The sequence below is a fragment of the Lepidochelys olivacea genome (genome assembly GCF_965140295.1).
Source record: "Lepidochelys olivacea isolate rLepOli2 genome assembly, chromosome: 9".
Lineage (NCBI taxonomy): Eukaryota > Metazoa > Chordata > Testudines > Cheloniidae > Lepidochelys > Lepidochelys olivacea.
In genome coordinates, this window is record NC_140419.1 from 22,170,275 (window position 1) to 22,183,546 (window position 13,272).

A 13,272-nucleotide genomic window follows, 5' to 3' on the forward strand; every position below is an offset into this window, starting at 1 on the left:
TATTATAGTGATTGCATTTAATAAGTTGAGCTATTGACCTGGCTCTATCTACTAGTCTATAATCATAATGAATTTAGCTTAATTACACCTAATTTCTTCAGTATAGCCTATGCACAAGACTTTAATGCATTAACTATATTAAAACATGATGAGTGTGTTAGCATGAAGATAATTCAAGACAAAAACAGACCGATAATAAGCACTACAGTTCTTAAATTTATTTATAATGAATTTTAACTCAAACTAAGACATTTTTGTACTCAGAGTAAATGCTGTAAATTTAAGGACAATGGCCCAGATTCCCAGAAGGCATTTAGGCCAATATGTTTTTCTTCATATGTAACAAACGGGCTGATATTCTCCTTTTAAGTTCAACACTCAAGTTTAACTATGGCATTGTAACCAGTACCTCCATAGTTGCCAGTAACAATTCTAACTCTCTGATTGTGAGCAAACTAAGTAATTATTTTCTTGCTAGTTAGACGTATTTATATGGTGGGTTTGCATCATCACATGCTAGGTGATTTTTTTTTTTAATTTAAATTCCTTTAAAAAGGAGGTCTGCTTAATATAAAAAATGAGAACTGCCCAATTCAGGGACTAAGGTGTGAGACTCCAGTTGCCCTGTAAAGGAAAAATGACTTATTTGCTTGATCAAAAGAGTAGCTCCCCTTTCAATTCTTGTATGAGAATGTTAATATGGAAAGGTTAGACAAAGCTGCCTATTTACAGGCAGAGCCTACAGTGGTACATCTCCCTTGGAGTATCAAGCACAGTAGAGCCATAGTCAGGATGAGGGATATTAATCCTCAAAAATTTATATCCAGCTGCTTCATTAAGGCATTTCACGCACTGCAAGAGGAGTTATTCACTGAATGGGTATTTCGCATAATTGAACCCTCATGACTTACTCTTTCCCCCTTTGTAGCTCCTCTTAAGTATAGAAACAGGAATTGCTTATATAGTCAACAGCAGAAGGAAACTCTAGTGACCCCTCAGATTTGCTGGAAGAAGAAACCACATGAGAGAGATATAGTTTATATTTTGCAGAAGTATTTAATATTTTGACTTTGTAAAAGAGGTTTTATTAAAAACAAGTTCGGTGACACTCATACTTGAGTCAGATAATTCCATGTCCTTCCATCTCTGAATTTCCATTCTGGCCTGATTTTAGCAACTGCCATTTTGAGACACATTAGAGCTAGGAGTACTGCACACATAAATTATTTAAAAGCTTAAAATTGTAGACATAAATTGAAATAAAGCCTTAGATGATGTAGCTACTAGTCTTGGCTGTAGCTTTTTGCAACAGCCAGTACAAGTTACATTAGGACTGAAGTGAAAGAGGCAAGAAGGTAATGAGAATTGGCATGTCACAAGATGCTGGACCAGACATGAATGCTATTTTACAAATGGTAAGATCTGGCCTTTGACTTTCACTAGTCCAGGGAAAGTCTCAAGCCAGTGTAATTTTCAATTCCTGAATCCAACACTGGCCACCTACAGAGATGTCATACCAGATTGTTCACCTAATTCCATTTTCTATGTTCCTACAAATACAATGAGACAACAGCTTCATCTGATATAGCCCCCCATGCCCCACCCCCAGGATCTGTAAACCATTAATGTCTACCAAATAATAGTTTACACATTCGTTATATTGTCTTCTCTCCCCTCCCATTTGTAGTTGTTCTTCCACTATGGTGTTGATTGTGCTAGCAAAAAATGCCTTCAATTTCTTTGCTTCTTCTAGGTAACTGACTTAAATTGTTCAGAGGGGGTGGGGTAGGGAGTGAAGGGACGAGGTGAAGGAAGAGAGAAAAATCATTAATGCTAGAAATGTAAATACTGGATATGTTTTTTTCAAATTGGAATTTTATAATGGCAGCCACACTTGACCTTCACTGTTCAACTGAGATGCTTTTTTCAAGCAAAAATGCTCTAATCAAGAAACTGATTTCCACAGAATTTTCAGGCCACTTATTATGCACCCTTATAAGTAATGCTACCTTATTCTCCCCTCCACCTCTTGCAAAGGAGTCTCTCACAGAGCTATCATTGCTCTGAGTTTAAACCCCTACAAGTCTATTATTAACAGGACGGGACTGGGAAAATAGAGTTGTAGGGGTTTCTTTCTTTTTTGCAGTTATGTCTCATTTTCTAGCCTGCAATTTCTCCATATATGCCAAATAGGAAAAATTCATTTGGTGACACCATCCTTATAATTTCTGCCAGTACATCCCCAGAAAATTAAGTATTACTGGGTGTGGGTTGAGAAAAATAATCAATATAACAATACAGTCGATAGTTTAATTACACACTGGAGTCCTGTAAGTATCTTAGATATACATTTTGAGAATTTTAATTCAAATGTTTGATAGATGCACATGTATAGGAAACTTTCAATGACACCCTAATTTGCCCAAAGCTGAGAAATTCAGAATTAGCCAGTTACAGTAATAGATGAACTTTGTATAGGATAATTATGCGTTCATAATGCAGTAGTACTCCAACTTAAGAGTTATCTTTGCTAAACTGTTATTTACGCATATTTTGACTGTAATTTTGGAAGCTTTCTCAAGAACATCCTGTTCAGCTCTGTGCTAAATAGGATTCCTTAAGTTAGACTTACACTCACAGTCTTTAGTTTTGGAATCCAAGCCAGAGATTGACAATCTCAAGAAAATGCAACATTTAACTGTATAATTCATAAAAAAAAATTCCATCTGGAAGAGAACACAATTTAAATATACTAATCCTGCTCCATTATTGTCCTAATGAATAGCTAGATGAGATGCAAAGTGTAGTCTGCCCACACCCATGTTTAATGAGAGACAAATAAAAACCTCACAAAACACTCACTTTTCCAGTGTTCAACAAGTTTGCTAATTACAAAGAGTAACACTGTAAGCAAATGAAGATTTTATGATCTGCAAAGTCAGATTCTGAACAAATCCAATAAAAAGCATCAGAAGACACTCCCTGAATATAACAGAATTATTTTAGAACCTTAGACTTTAAATCTGACAATATACAATAGGCATGTGTATTAATCTTCAAAAAGTCAGATTTCTCAAACCATAAGAGTGTGCGCGCGCGTGTGGTTTTTTTTGAGAAATATTTATCTGACATGGAAGTCTAATGAAAAATTTAGTGACCTCTAAACATTAGGTTTTAGAATACTGGAAATATAAAAAAGAGGCAAAAATTATCATATCCCACTGCACTGGGTTCACTTCAGCACGAAGCATAACACTAACACAGCAGTAGCATAAACTACTTTTAGTACTCCCTCGAATAAATCTGTGTATTGCTTATGAGCATTTTATATATAGGAATTGAACTTTCACATGGATTAAAACAAATGCAATAAAGACATTATGTAAAATTAATCCTACCCACTGCTCCCAAACTTGTCCTAAAAGTGGAGGAAAAAAAAAAAAAAAAAAAAACAAACAAAACAAACCAACCTGTTTCCTTATTGGAAAGCAAACTGCTCCCCCAACCACTAAGTCTTCCAACCCTCTAAAAAGCGATTCCTAAAATACTTCCATGGGCCAACAGGTGAAAGGAGATTTTAATATATTAAACTTTTGCTGGCAGCAGTCTTAAGTCATAAGACAAAAATACACTGCCATTGGCTAAAAACTTATTAGTACACTGCAGAATGTTCAGTTAGAACTACAGTGACTATATTTTTTCCTTAAAATTGCTTAAAGATTACCTGAAAATATTAGGATTAAAAACCTATCAAGATTAGAAGTGTATATTTTAAACAATCAGCATAAGAGGATATGTTCAGCACATAACTTTCAATCTACCTTATAGGAAAACAATTGAAAAATCTCACCATATTTAATACTTCAACAATTTAGCAGAAATTAAGATTACTCTGGAAAGTAACTGAATAAGAGCCAGCTATCTACTGTAGGACTGGATTTTTCCACTCTTGTTTAGAGATTGAAGTTAATTGTGCACTGAACTGCCTCTCTCATCTTGGAGACATTTAGCAGAATTGTAATCTTAATAGTTGTTTCCCCATTTACTGGTCACATTCAAGTGTCTTTGCCTATCCCTGGGAAGTCTACGATTTTGACAGATCTCTAGAAGTCCTTCCCCTTTAGTTAGTATTCCTTTTAGCCATACCCACCATCATTCCAGCAAAAATGAAGTAAACAAGATGGCCCTCCAAGCTTAACGCTAATCACTGTCTGGAGGAGCCATTGTTGAGCAACAAGTAGTACAGCCACCTCCTCCATGAGTTTAGCATGCTGTAGCCAGAACATCGAGCCCAAACACAAATTAACTCAATTCTTGTTCTACATACAAATTCATAACATTTCCATTATAAGCAAGGTTTTAAAAAATAACCTTAGTTTTATTTGCTGTCATTTACAGCAAACCGTTTTACATCACAATTTCAGTAAAATTTTAAAATCACATTATCTTAAACCCAACAGCAAGATGCTGGACTTTTCTACAATAAGGTATACTTTTATTATAAGCTTTACAATGACAAATTTCATTTTTGTATTATAGTTTTAGATAGCCTGTGGAACATTTGAAAAGTACACCTGGACAATTTTAAGTGTTTACCCCCAAATTAATAAAGTTAGCTGCTATAAAATATTACCAAAATCCTAAAGTACGTGGTGCTGAAGTTTAAGTAATATTTTCCCCTACTTAAATGTTGCTAATTTTCCATTTTAACTGAAGCCAGTCTATAAATAGTTTTCAAAGATTTAAAACCAAAATATATTTGTCAAGTCCAGTTTTAGGAGAATAATTTTTGCAACAAAGCTTTTAGATCCTATTGGGGGTGTAATACCTGAGTAACCTTTTTGACAAGGGCTCTTTGTTGTAAATGGTACTACTCCTGCTGCCCGCCCCCTCAACCAAAAAAACCAAAACAAAACAGGGTTCTTTGAAGACTGTAGGCAGAGAGGCTATTTTAGAAGTTATGCTTCAAGTGTGTTCAGAATAGCAAACAATACTAAGTGGACCTGATAGAGAGAACCATACTAATTCATTTCCATTTAGTTTGACTAAAATTTAGGTGCCTAAAGCTGGGCACCTAAATCTATTAGGAAAAAGAGAAAGAAGAAAACTAAGTAGATAGAGATAGTCCAAAGGTCGGTATTTTTTCTACTGAGAGAAACTGAATCCAGTAATTTTAGGTACTGAATAACTAAAAGTTTAGTTACTATAAGTAGGTTACATTCTGCCTTTGATCTTTATACAAACATCTCAATGTACAGCCTAACTTTCACCATTATCAATGAGGACAGTAGTATATATCCTAAACTTACACCCTGGCCCAGACCCCTTAATTAAAAATAGAATTGGGCCCTCTTCAGAATGAGCACAATATTCTTGTTATACACCATTTAACGTGTCAGGATTTGAGGTATTCACCACTTAAAATTGGACTAAAAAAAATTTCATTTAAATCTTTGAAAAAACAGGGATATATTAAGTCCAGTTCAGTTATAACAGAAAAGTAGTAACACTTAAGTGAAAATGTTATTTATTGATTCTTAAATTACAGCAGCACATACTTTAAATGCTTAATCATGGGGAAAGCCATATTTTAAAAATGTCCTTACATTTACATAATAAATATTTTTAGCTATAATCCCCAGGCCTCAAATATTCAAAACTGTCACGTTCCCCCATTGGTAGTTATCAGTTCACATTCCCTTTGAGTCAACTAATCATCAGCATCTATTTGAAGCAGAGCTCTACAGACATTTGCACAGGGAAATGGACTTTCTTTATTGAGGAAGACTATTTGCACAGAAATCTGGTACATTTTCCCCTACACAGTTAACAATAGTACTTCGCCCACACAAGGCCAGAGGAGGAGGAGCAGGGAAGAAAGGGCAGGGTGGTGGGTCTAATGCTGGTTACACAACATTCACTCCCTTTCCCATCATCAGGTGAAAATAATGGGACTTACACTTACACTCCCCTCTAACAACTTTATTTTGGTAGTCCAGTGGACTACTATAATAATAGGTGAGTTTTCACTAATTCTGAATATATATATTTATTGGAGGGTTGGTTTTTTTGGGGTGGGAGAGAGGGAAATGGAAGGAAAGCCACCCACATTAAAAAGAACTATGTTTGGCAGGACTCTTTCCCAGATATTTCCCCACCTTCGTCCAAGTACTGGAGAAAACATCTTACACCAGGGGTTGGCAACCTTTGGCACGCGGCCCACCAGGGTAATCTGCTGGCGGGCCACGAGACATTTGTTTACGTTGACCATCCACAAGAACGGCCCCCCTGCAGCTCCCAGTGGCCGCGGTTCACTGTTCCTGGCCAACGGGTGCTGCACGAAGTCCAATTATTTTTAAGTTGGGAAGCCCGGGATGCTTTTTTGCAGGCTTTTTTCCTCAAAAGGTGAATGTAGGACACCAGCCCCTTCACTTTAAACCAGGAAGTGAAAATAAGAGTTCCAGGAATGGCAAATTCTCTAAAAAACAAAACCAAAAAAAAAAAAAAAAAAACCCAAAACACACCAAAAACAAAAACAAAACACAAAAAAAACCAAACCTCATTTTTAAAAAACTTGAATGAGGTTTGCTCTGAGCTTTAATTACTTAACTGTGCAAGGCTGATTTATGTACTCAAATACTTTAAAAGTGTATTTTTAAAAACTCCATCTTCTGCAGTTGTCAAAGAAGCGTAAAGAATAGCATGCTTAATGTGATGATAGTATATACAGACTGAAAGCAACACTATTTAACTTAAATATGTACGTACTATTGAAGTAAAAACATTTCAATGTCATAAAACTCTATGTAGACAAGTCTCTATTTCACATTTGAGTTGACTCAGTATTGATGCATCTTATCTAAAGGATAAACAAGTTGCTGAATCTCTGCCACGCTTAAGCAGCACAATAATATTGGGGTTTAAGATTTACTTTACTACACCAATATTTACGTGCTGCTAGGGCGGAACAAGTATAGCAATTCTTCTATTCATCCAAATTTCAGGAACACACTCAGCAGTACAAACCTTTAGACTAGAAGTATCTTCAACTGTTTCTCTTCCTTAAATTTCCAAAGCAGCAAATAATGATTCGCATTTTTGCTAGAGCATGCAAACCATGATGTGCTGCTAGAGTACTTTAAGGCCTCAAATACAAGACTCAAAGTACCTAGACAAATTTACTTTGTTAGGAGTTTAAGAAAAGTTATATTTTTAAACTCAGAACTAATCAGACTTACCTGTAAAATTAAAAATCTATTATGGTCCAGGTCAATTCCATGGCTTCGAAGCAGAATACCAACATCTTTGAATGTTTTCTTCTTCCCACTGATGTGGTAGACAGAAGAATTATCTCTGTAGGCAGTTCTAGATACACAGAAATTGCTGTTGGGAATGACTTCATAATCATCCCCTTCCTGTTTTGAGGAAAAAACAAAACCAGAAAAACAACTGTTAGTATTAGGTCACAGCTTACTTCAGATTTCACCGTTAAGTGCAGTTTTACCCTGTTGTTCAAGCTTTTACAAGGCAACTGTACCCTGGTTCCCAGTTCTATTGAAGTGTATAATAAATCTTAGACCATGCACACCTCACTAAACATGCAATGTTTTTGCTTCCAAAAACAGCCTTGAAAACAGCATAGAAGCACTCTATATAAGTTTAAACTGAGTGGGCCTTAATTTTATGCCTCTCCCTCCTCTCACCCCAGCTACTGCTTTAAAACACCATAGTCTCTGTTTAGCATCTAATGACAGATTTTTTTTCTTGCTACACTCTCCATGCATATCAAAAAGAAAAAACCTTGTTCAAATTCAAAGAGGCTACTTCTTCTTTTAATCTTTATATTAGGATGCCTTGAATATTTTAACATAATTGCTGTCTTATTTTTGAATAAGTTCGCCCTGAAGGAAAAACAAACAAACAAACAAACAAACAAACAAACAAACAAAACACTGAGGAAGAACTTTAGCTAAGTGCCTCTGAAGCCATTGTACAAATAGAAGATACAAAAAATGATACAGTAAAAACAGACACGTTGAACAAATATATATAAATGTTTTTGTAGCTGGTCAAGAGATCTTTGCTTTACCTGAAAGCAATAGGTACAATACCGACACCAAATTTTATTTTTAAAAAGGAAGTTTTAAAGAAACACAGGTAGTTCTAAAATTTAAGAAAGTGGTCTGCCACTTTAATGGAATAGCCCCCCCCCAAATACAATTAACTTTAATATCAAATCCATTCGGAAGTTGTTTTACTTCATGAAATTAGCTTCTAGGTATTATGCAGATACAAATGAAAACCATAATAAATTTAATTATTGGAACAGTCTAGTATAATAAAAATACATGTCAAATTTTTATTTGTATTCAGATGTAGTTTAATGCAGACAAACAGTGCTTCAACTAAAATGCACAAAGAGTCTATTTTTATAATACCCTTGCCTAGAATTATATATTCTGGTAACCTATTAAATAAAATCTTTTGACTTTCAAGAAGCTTTTTATGATTTACATCAGAAAGCAAGTACACTTCCCCTTTTTTATTTCTTCAGATACACACAAAATTATCTCAAGCAACATTTCTTGGACAATCAAGTCAATATCTGAGCAATGTTGAACAATTTATTGAAAAGTATTAGAATCCTTTAAGTAAAAATTTCCATCAAGCTGTAAGTAATAATAAAATCAACAATACTACATAAAAGTTCACACGAAGTAAAGTGGAAAGCAAAATAGATACATTAAATTCTTTTATTTTTCTATTTCAATCAAAATGAAGGTCACATCAACATCTTACCCCTAATATTTCAGAAAATGTTTAATCTTTTTAGGTGAAAGTCTTGTGATTGTTTAAATTAGTAATGTAATATAAATAGTGTGCATATACTATAAAAACTTCAACTTTAAGCTGTAGTAAGTTGATATTGAAGTAGAAAATATCTAAGGCTGATAAGTGTAAAAATACCCAGGTTTTAATCCTCAAATCTTAAAAAAATCTGCATAATGCAGGTTACAATTTAGAACACATTATGCATCTGATCTTAGACTTAAAAAAGTATCAATGAAATCACTTGCACACAACCTTAGAAAGTGTGTGTGTGAGATAAATATAGATATATAAATATAAGAACATTTCTAATGTGACTTGATGGTAGAATAAGGTTTAGTATTTCTAAACAACTTTAAAATAATGTATTACCAAACACTAGTCATCCAGAAGTTCTAATGAAAAGTTATGTCTACTCAAAGTGGAAATTAAGCACTACAAAGAAACAAATCTCCTTGAAGTTGTGTACTTTTTCAGCCAGTTAGTTTGAAGTATTCTACTTCATAAAGGTAAGCCGATCACATGGGCAAGTTTTTTCATCCTAAGCTAGTTCCACATTAAGACAGTAAAACGTTAAATTCTCAAATCCTTAAAGGGAAAAAAAAAAAAAAAAAAAAAAGCCTCAGCATACTTTTTCCTTTAAGCAGAAGAATACGTACCTTGTCAACGATCTTTTGAAAGTGAACTTCCACAGTACAACTCTGGATGTTCTTGTGTTCATCAGAATTATGGATCAGCACAGAAAGCTTTTTGGATCTGATTTTTTGTGCCCGATACCCAAATACAAAAAGCATTGAATCAATGACATTGGATTTTCCACTGCCATTTGGTCCAATAATACAAGAAAAACGCTGCATAACAGAAAGAAAAAACATTCAAATTTACAATAGAAACTAGCCAATTTGCTTCATATATTTCATTTGTGGACAGCTGAAAATACTGTTATTTCTAGTGCAGGAAATTGCAGACTATTGGGAAGCTTACTTTTTACTGCCAGGGGCGGGGGGGTGGGGTGGGAAGAGTACAACCTATTCAAAACACACCTCCGGTTAGCTCAGATTTCTAAGTTTTATTCTGTAAAGTCAGAAAGCTATATTCTACTCAGAAAGCATGGTTTATAAAGAAATAAGTTCATAATTAACCACATAATTTTCTTGTATATGTGATTTAACCCCTAAACATTGTTCAGTAAATCAAATAAAGCAAAAGATATATACTTAAGTTGTAATTTCCTTCTAATTCAAGTAAGACACAGTATAAAAAACTTACACTTTGACTATAAGTAATCTATTGTCCTGTAAATAAAATTGAGTATTATCATTAAAGTAATTCTCACTCTTCCACTATAAATATATAAAATAAGACGTTATTTGCTGATAAGTTGTGTTCACAGTACTGTAAGGAGTACTAGAGACACAACAAAATTTTACTTCAGTTTAGAAGTTACTTAAAATAGAAAAATACCTTATGAAAAGGTCCCAGAATTTGCTCCCCTGCGTAGGATTTGAAGTTCTGGTTTACAATATGAGTTATCATGAGGCGAGGAGCTCCAGCTTCATTGGTCATTGCTGGAGGTGGGGGAGGAGAGATGCTACTCAAAATCTCTTCTAAACTTCGATCATCAAGTACCCCATTTGAGGCTGCTAAAAACATCCAAAATAAAAAGAAAAAACTATATAATGTCTCAATGACTAGAGAGACCTTCTAAATGCCTAGTTCAAGCAGAAAAAGTACGAAAATTTGCTTCTACACAAACTCGGAATCTATACTTTCACTTTAAAATTATTAAAACTGAATGTAAGTGAAAGAAAGATGCTTTAACTCCAAGGAGCTAATTTTTTAGAAAGTAGACACTTAAGATGTCACATCCATTCAATAGTGGGGTTACTCTTTCATTATATAATGCTTATGCTAGCACTTTGCAAGGCAGTGTGAAATTACAATAGTTACATTTAAAAAGCCTACAAATCCGTACAAATGGGCAAAGTCTTTCTAATTAATAACTGGACAGCCACATTTCAGGCATGCTCACACACACTGTAAGGAGGAGGAGATCTGAGTATGGCTGAACAATGCCCTGAAAAACTGTAATGACAGCACAACTTACGCTTGAAAGGCAGGAAGTTTGTTACGAAAACAAACTGGCCCCTTATATTTCAATTATAGTTTTAAGTAAAACTGCTTTTCAACTGTTAAAAGCAACTTTTTCTTTAAGTAGACAACTCTGACATCACTTTCCACATATTAACCATTTATCAAACATCTTACTTCAATAACATCACATACATGGTTACCTAAAAACCATTTTCTACCGATATTTCCAGCAGAAAATCAACTCTAACACAAGTTTAGTATGTAATGAGTAATTGCCTAAAAGTAATTCATTTTAAGAAGATTTCAAGTCACTGCCACTTATTCCAGCCCAAGAAATCCCATATTGCGGGATGCATCTGTAGCTAAAATAATCCTGCTACCACAATCAGAAGTACTAGACAACGTAGCAAGAATATGAAATCTAGACTTAGCTGGAAGAAACATTGTCTACCAACAGTATTTTTACCTAAACTGAAACACCGATGCAAATGCTTTAACTCTTTCAAAGCCATATTTGCAGTTTTAAAATCAGATTTAAATTCAACTTGTCAAAATAAAAAATTACTGCATCCCTTCCTAGAAAGGAGCTGAATCTGAACTGGAGTGGCCTTAAGTTCAGCAAGATACTATCATCAAGATATCACTAAATTTACATGCTTGGGACAGCGGGATCATAACAAACACTTACGTTGCTGAGATGCTTCACTGATGCACGTGTCGGCTTCTTTTTCCACTTCCATATCACCAGTGGATTCCTCTAAGGGCTCTTTGCCTTTTTGACGGGCTGCAGTGGAGGTTTTGGTCCTCTTGCTTGGCATGATTTCTGTTGGCTGTTCCCCTCCGATTCCAAGCAATCAAACTACCCAAGGGATATATCTCCTTTGCTAACACAAACAAGAAAAACCCTATGACCCAAGTGCTGGGCGTATCACCCGTTAAGGGCTATAACTGTGCATGTGTATCCAAAATGACTAATAATAAGCTGAAATCCATATGAATTTTGACAATGGAATTAGGATTTCAAACAAACTAAAACTCAGCCTTTAATCACCATATTTTAAAGTCCCTTAAAACGGTAGCTTTCTCATAATGGTGGCTTTTACATATCCATAGGGGACATCCATCTATTGAAACCCATCATACAGACACATTCTGATGTGGCAGCATTAAAACATAACATCTATATTCAGATAAAGAATAATTATGATGTGCTGGCAAGTGTCATTTCACTAACAAACAATCAGTGAATATCCCAAGCAGATAAGTACTTGAAGAATCACTTTTACATAAACACACCTAAGATTTTTCTAACAAGTATTTTCAGTAGCCCAATCTAATAATACTCAAATACCATTTCCACACTATGAAGTCTCTAATCCAAAGGACATCAAATTGAACTGTTTCCCAAAAATGTAGCTAAATGCTCACTATTGTCAATGCTCAACACTTAAAGACAGCACACCAAACGAAAAGGAAATTAAGTATCGGAAGTAGATTTGATGTTAATGCTTGATCAACGGGGAAAAAAAACAGTAAAAAAGTCCACCACTTGGCACTAAAGGCAGTCGCCAAAAAAGAATAGAAAGAAGCCCAGGAGAAAGATGAAAAGAAAGAAGCCTAAACTAGTAAACTAGTCTCCTCAAAGAGCCTAAATTACTCCATCAGAACAAGTGGTGAATTTAGCATGGAGAAAAACAGACAAGAAAGTTTTCTTCTCACCAGATAAGAAACTGACGTGGCTGGAAAGTCATCTTACAATGGGTGCCAATCATTTGACATTTTCAGACCTACCTACAGCCCCAACCCACACACCAGCCCTTCATTTGGGAAAGTGGGGGTGGAAGATAGAGGGAGAATTCGTTTTAAGGCAATTTGAGTCTATGCCCATTATGAAGGATTCCCCCATGGCTGTCAAAAAAAAAAAAAAAGACTAAGTTCTATAGGATTTTTTTTAGAACGTTAATTCAAATTGAGTAGGGTAGTTAATCTTACAAAAAAATACTGAAAATAGATTTAAGAGAGTCATTTACAATATAACTATTTATCATCAGCTTTTAAATCTGAGTTCCTTCGCATCTCAATCTGAATCACCTTGCCAAGCACGAATCACTTACCCCAGTTAAATACCTATTAGAGTAAGTCCAAACCCACCACCCACAAAAACTCAAATCAAAGGTGTTTCTTAAAAGCAACACTTATGGACCTGCTGCCAAGTGAGAGTCTCTTTACAATAGGTGGAAAAAATTAAAAACCAAGAAAATTCCCCCATTTGGAAAAGATTCAATGTGAGGACAGTAACTGATGTCAGCGTCGAGTGATTGTGTTACGCATTTCCCTCAGAATTGTTTT

At 34.9% G+C, this 13,272-nt stretch overlaps 1 protein-coding gene across 5 annotated transcripts in view; it reads right to left on the reverse strand.

The window, feature by feature from the left end:
• The window catches only part of SMC4 (structural maintenance of chromosomes 4), a 94,810-nt gene that overhangs the window by 80,486 nt on the left and 1,052 nt on the right, over window positions 1-13,272 (reverse strand). For 2 of the 5 annotated variants that reach the window (XM_084638691.1, XM_084638687.1), the window contains exons 2-5: window positions 11,612-11,807; window positions 10,294-10,472; window positions 9,489-9,680; window positions 7,239-7,415 (exon numbers count right to left, since the gene is read on the reverse strand). In XM_084638691.1, the coding sequence (XP_084494817.1) occupies window positions 7,239-7,415; window positions 9,489-9,680; window positions 10,294-10,472; window positions 11,612-11,741 (678 nt within the window). In that variant the 5' untranslated portion in view covers window positions 11,742-11,807. Of the gene's footprint in view, window positions 1-7,238; window positions 7,416-9,488; window positions 9,681-10,293; window positions 10,473-11,611; window positions 11,843-13,272 lie in introns of all 5 variants that reach the window. The other 3 variants (XM_084638690.1, XM_084638689.1, XM_084638688.1) reach the window with 3 other exon arrangements.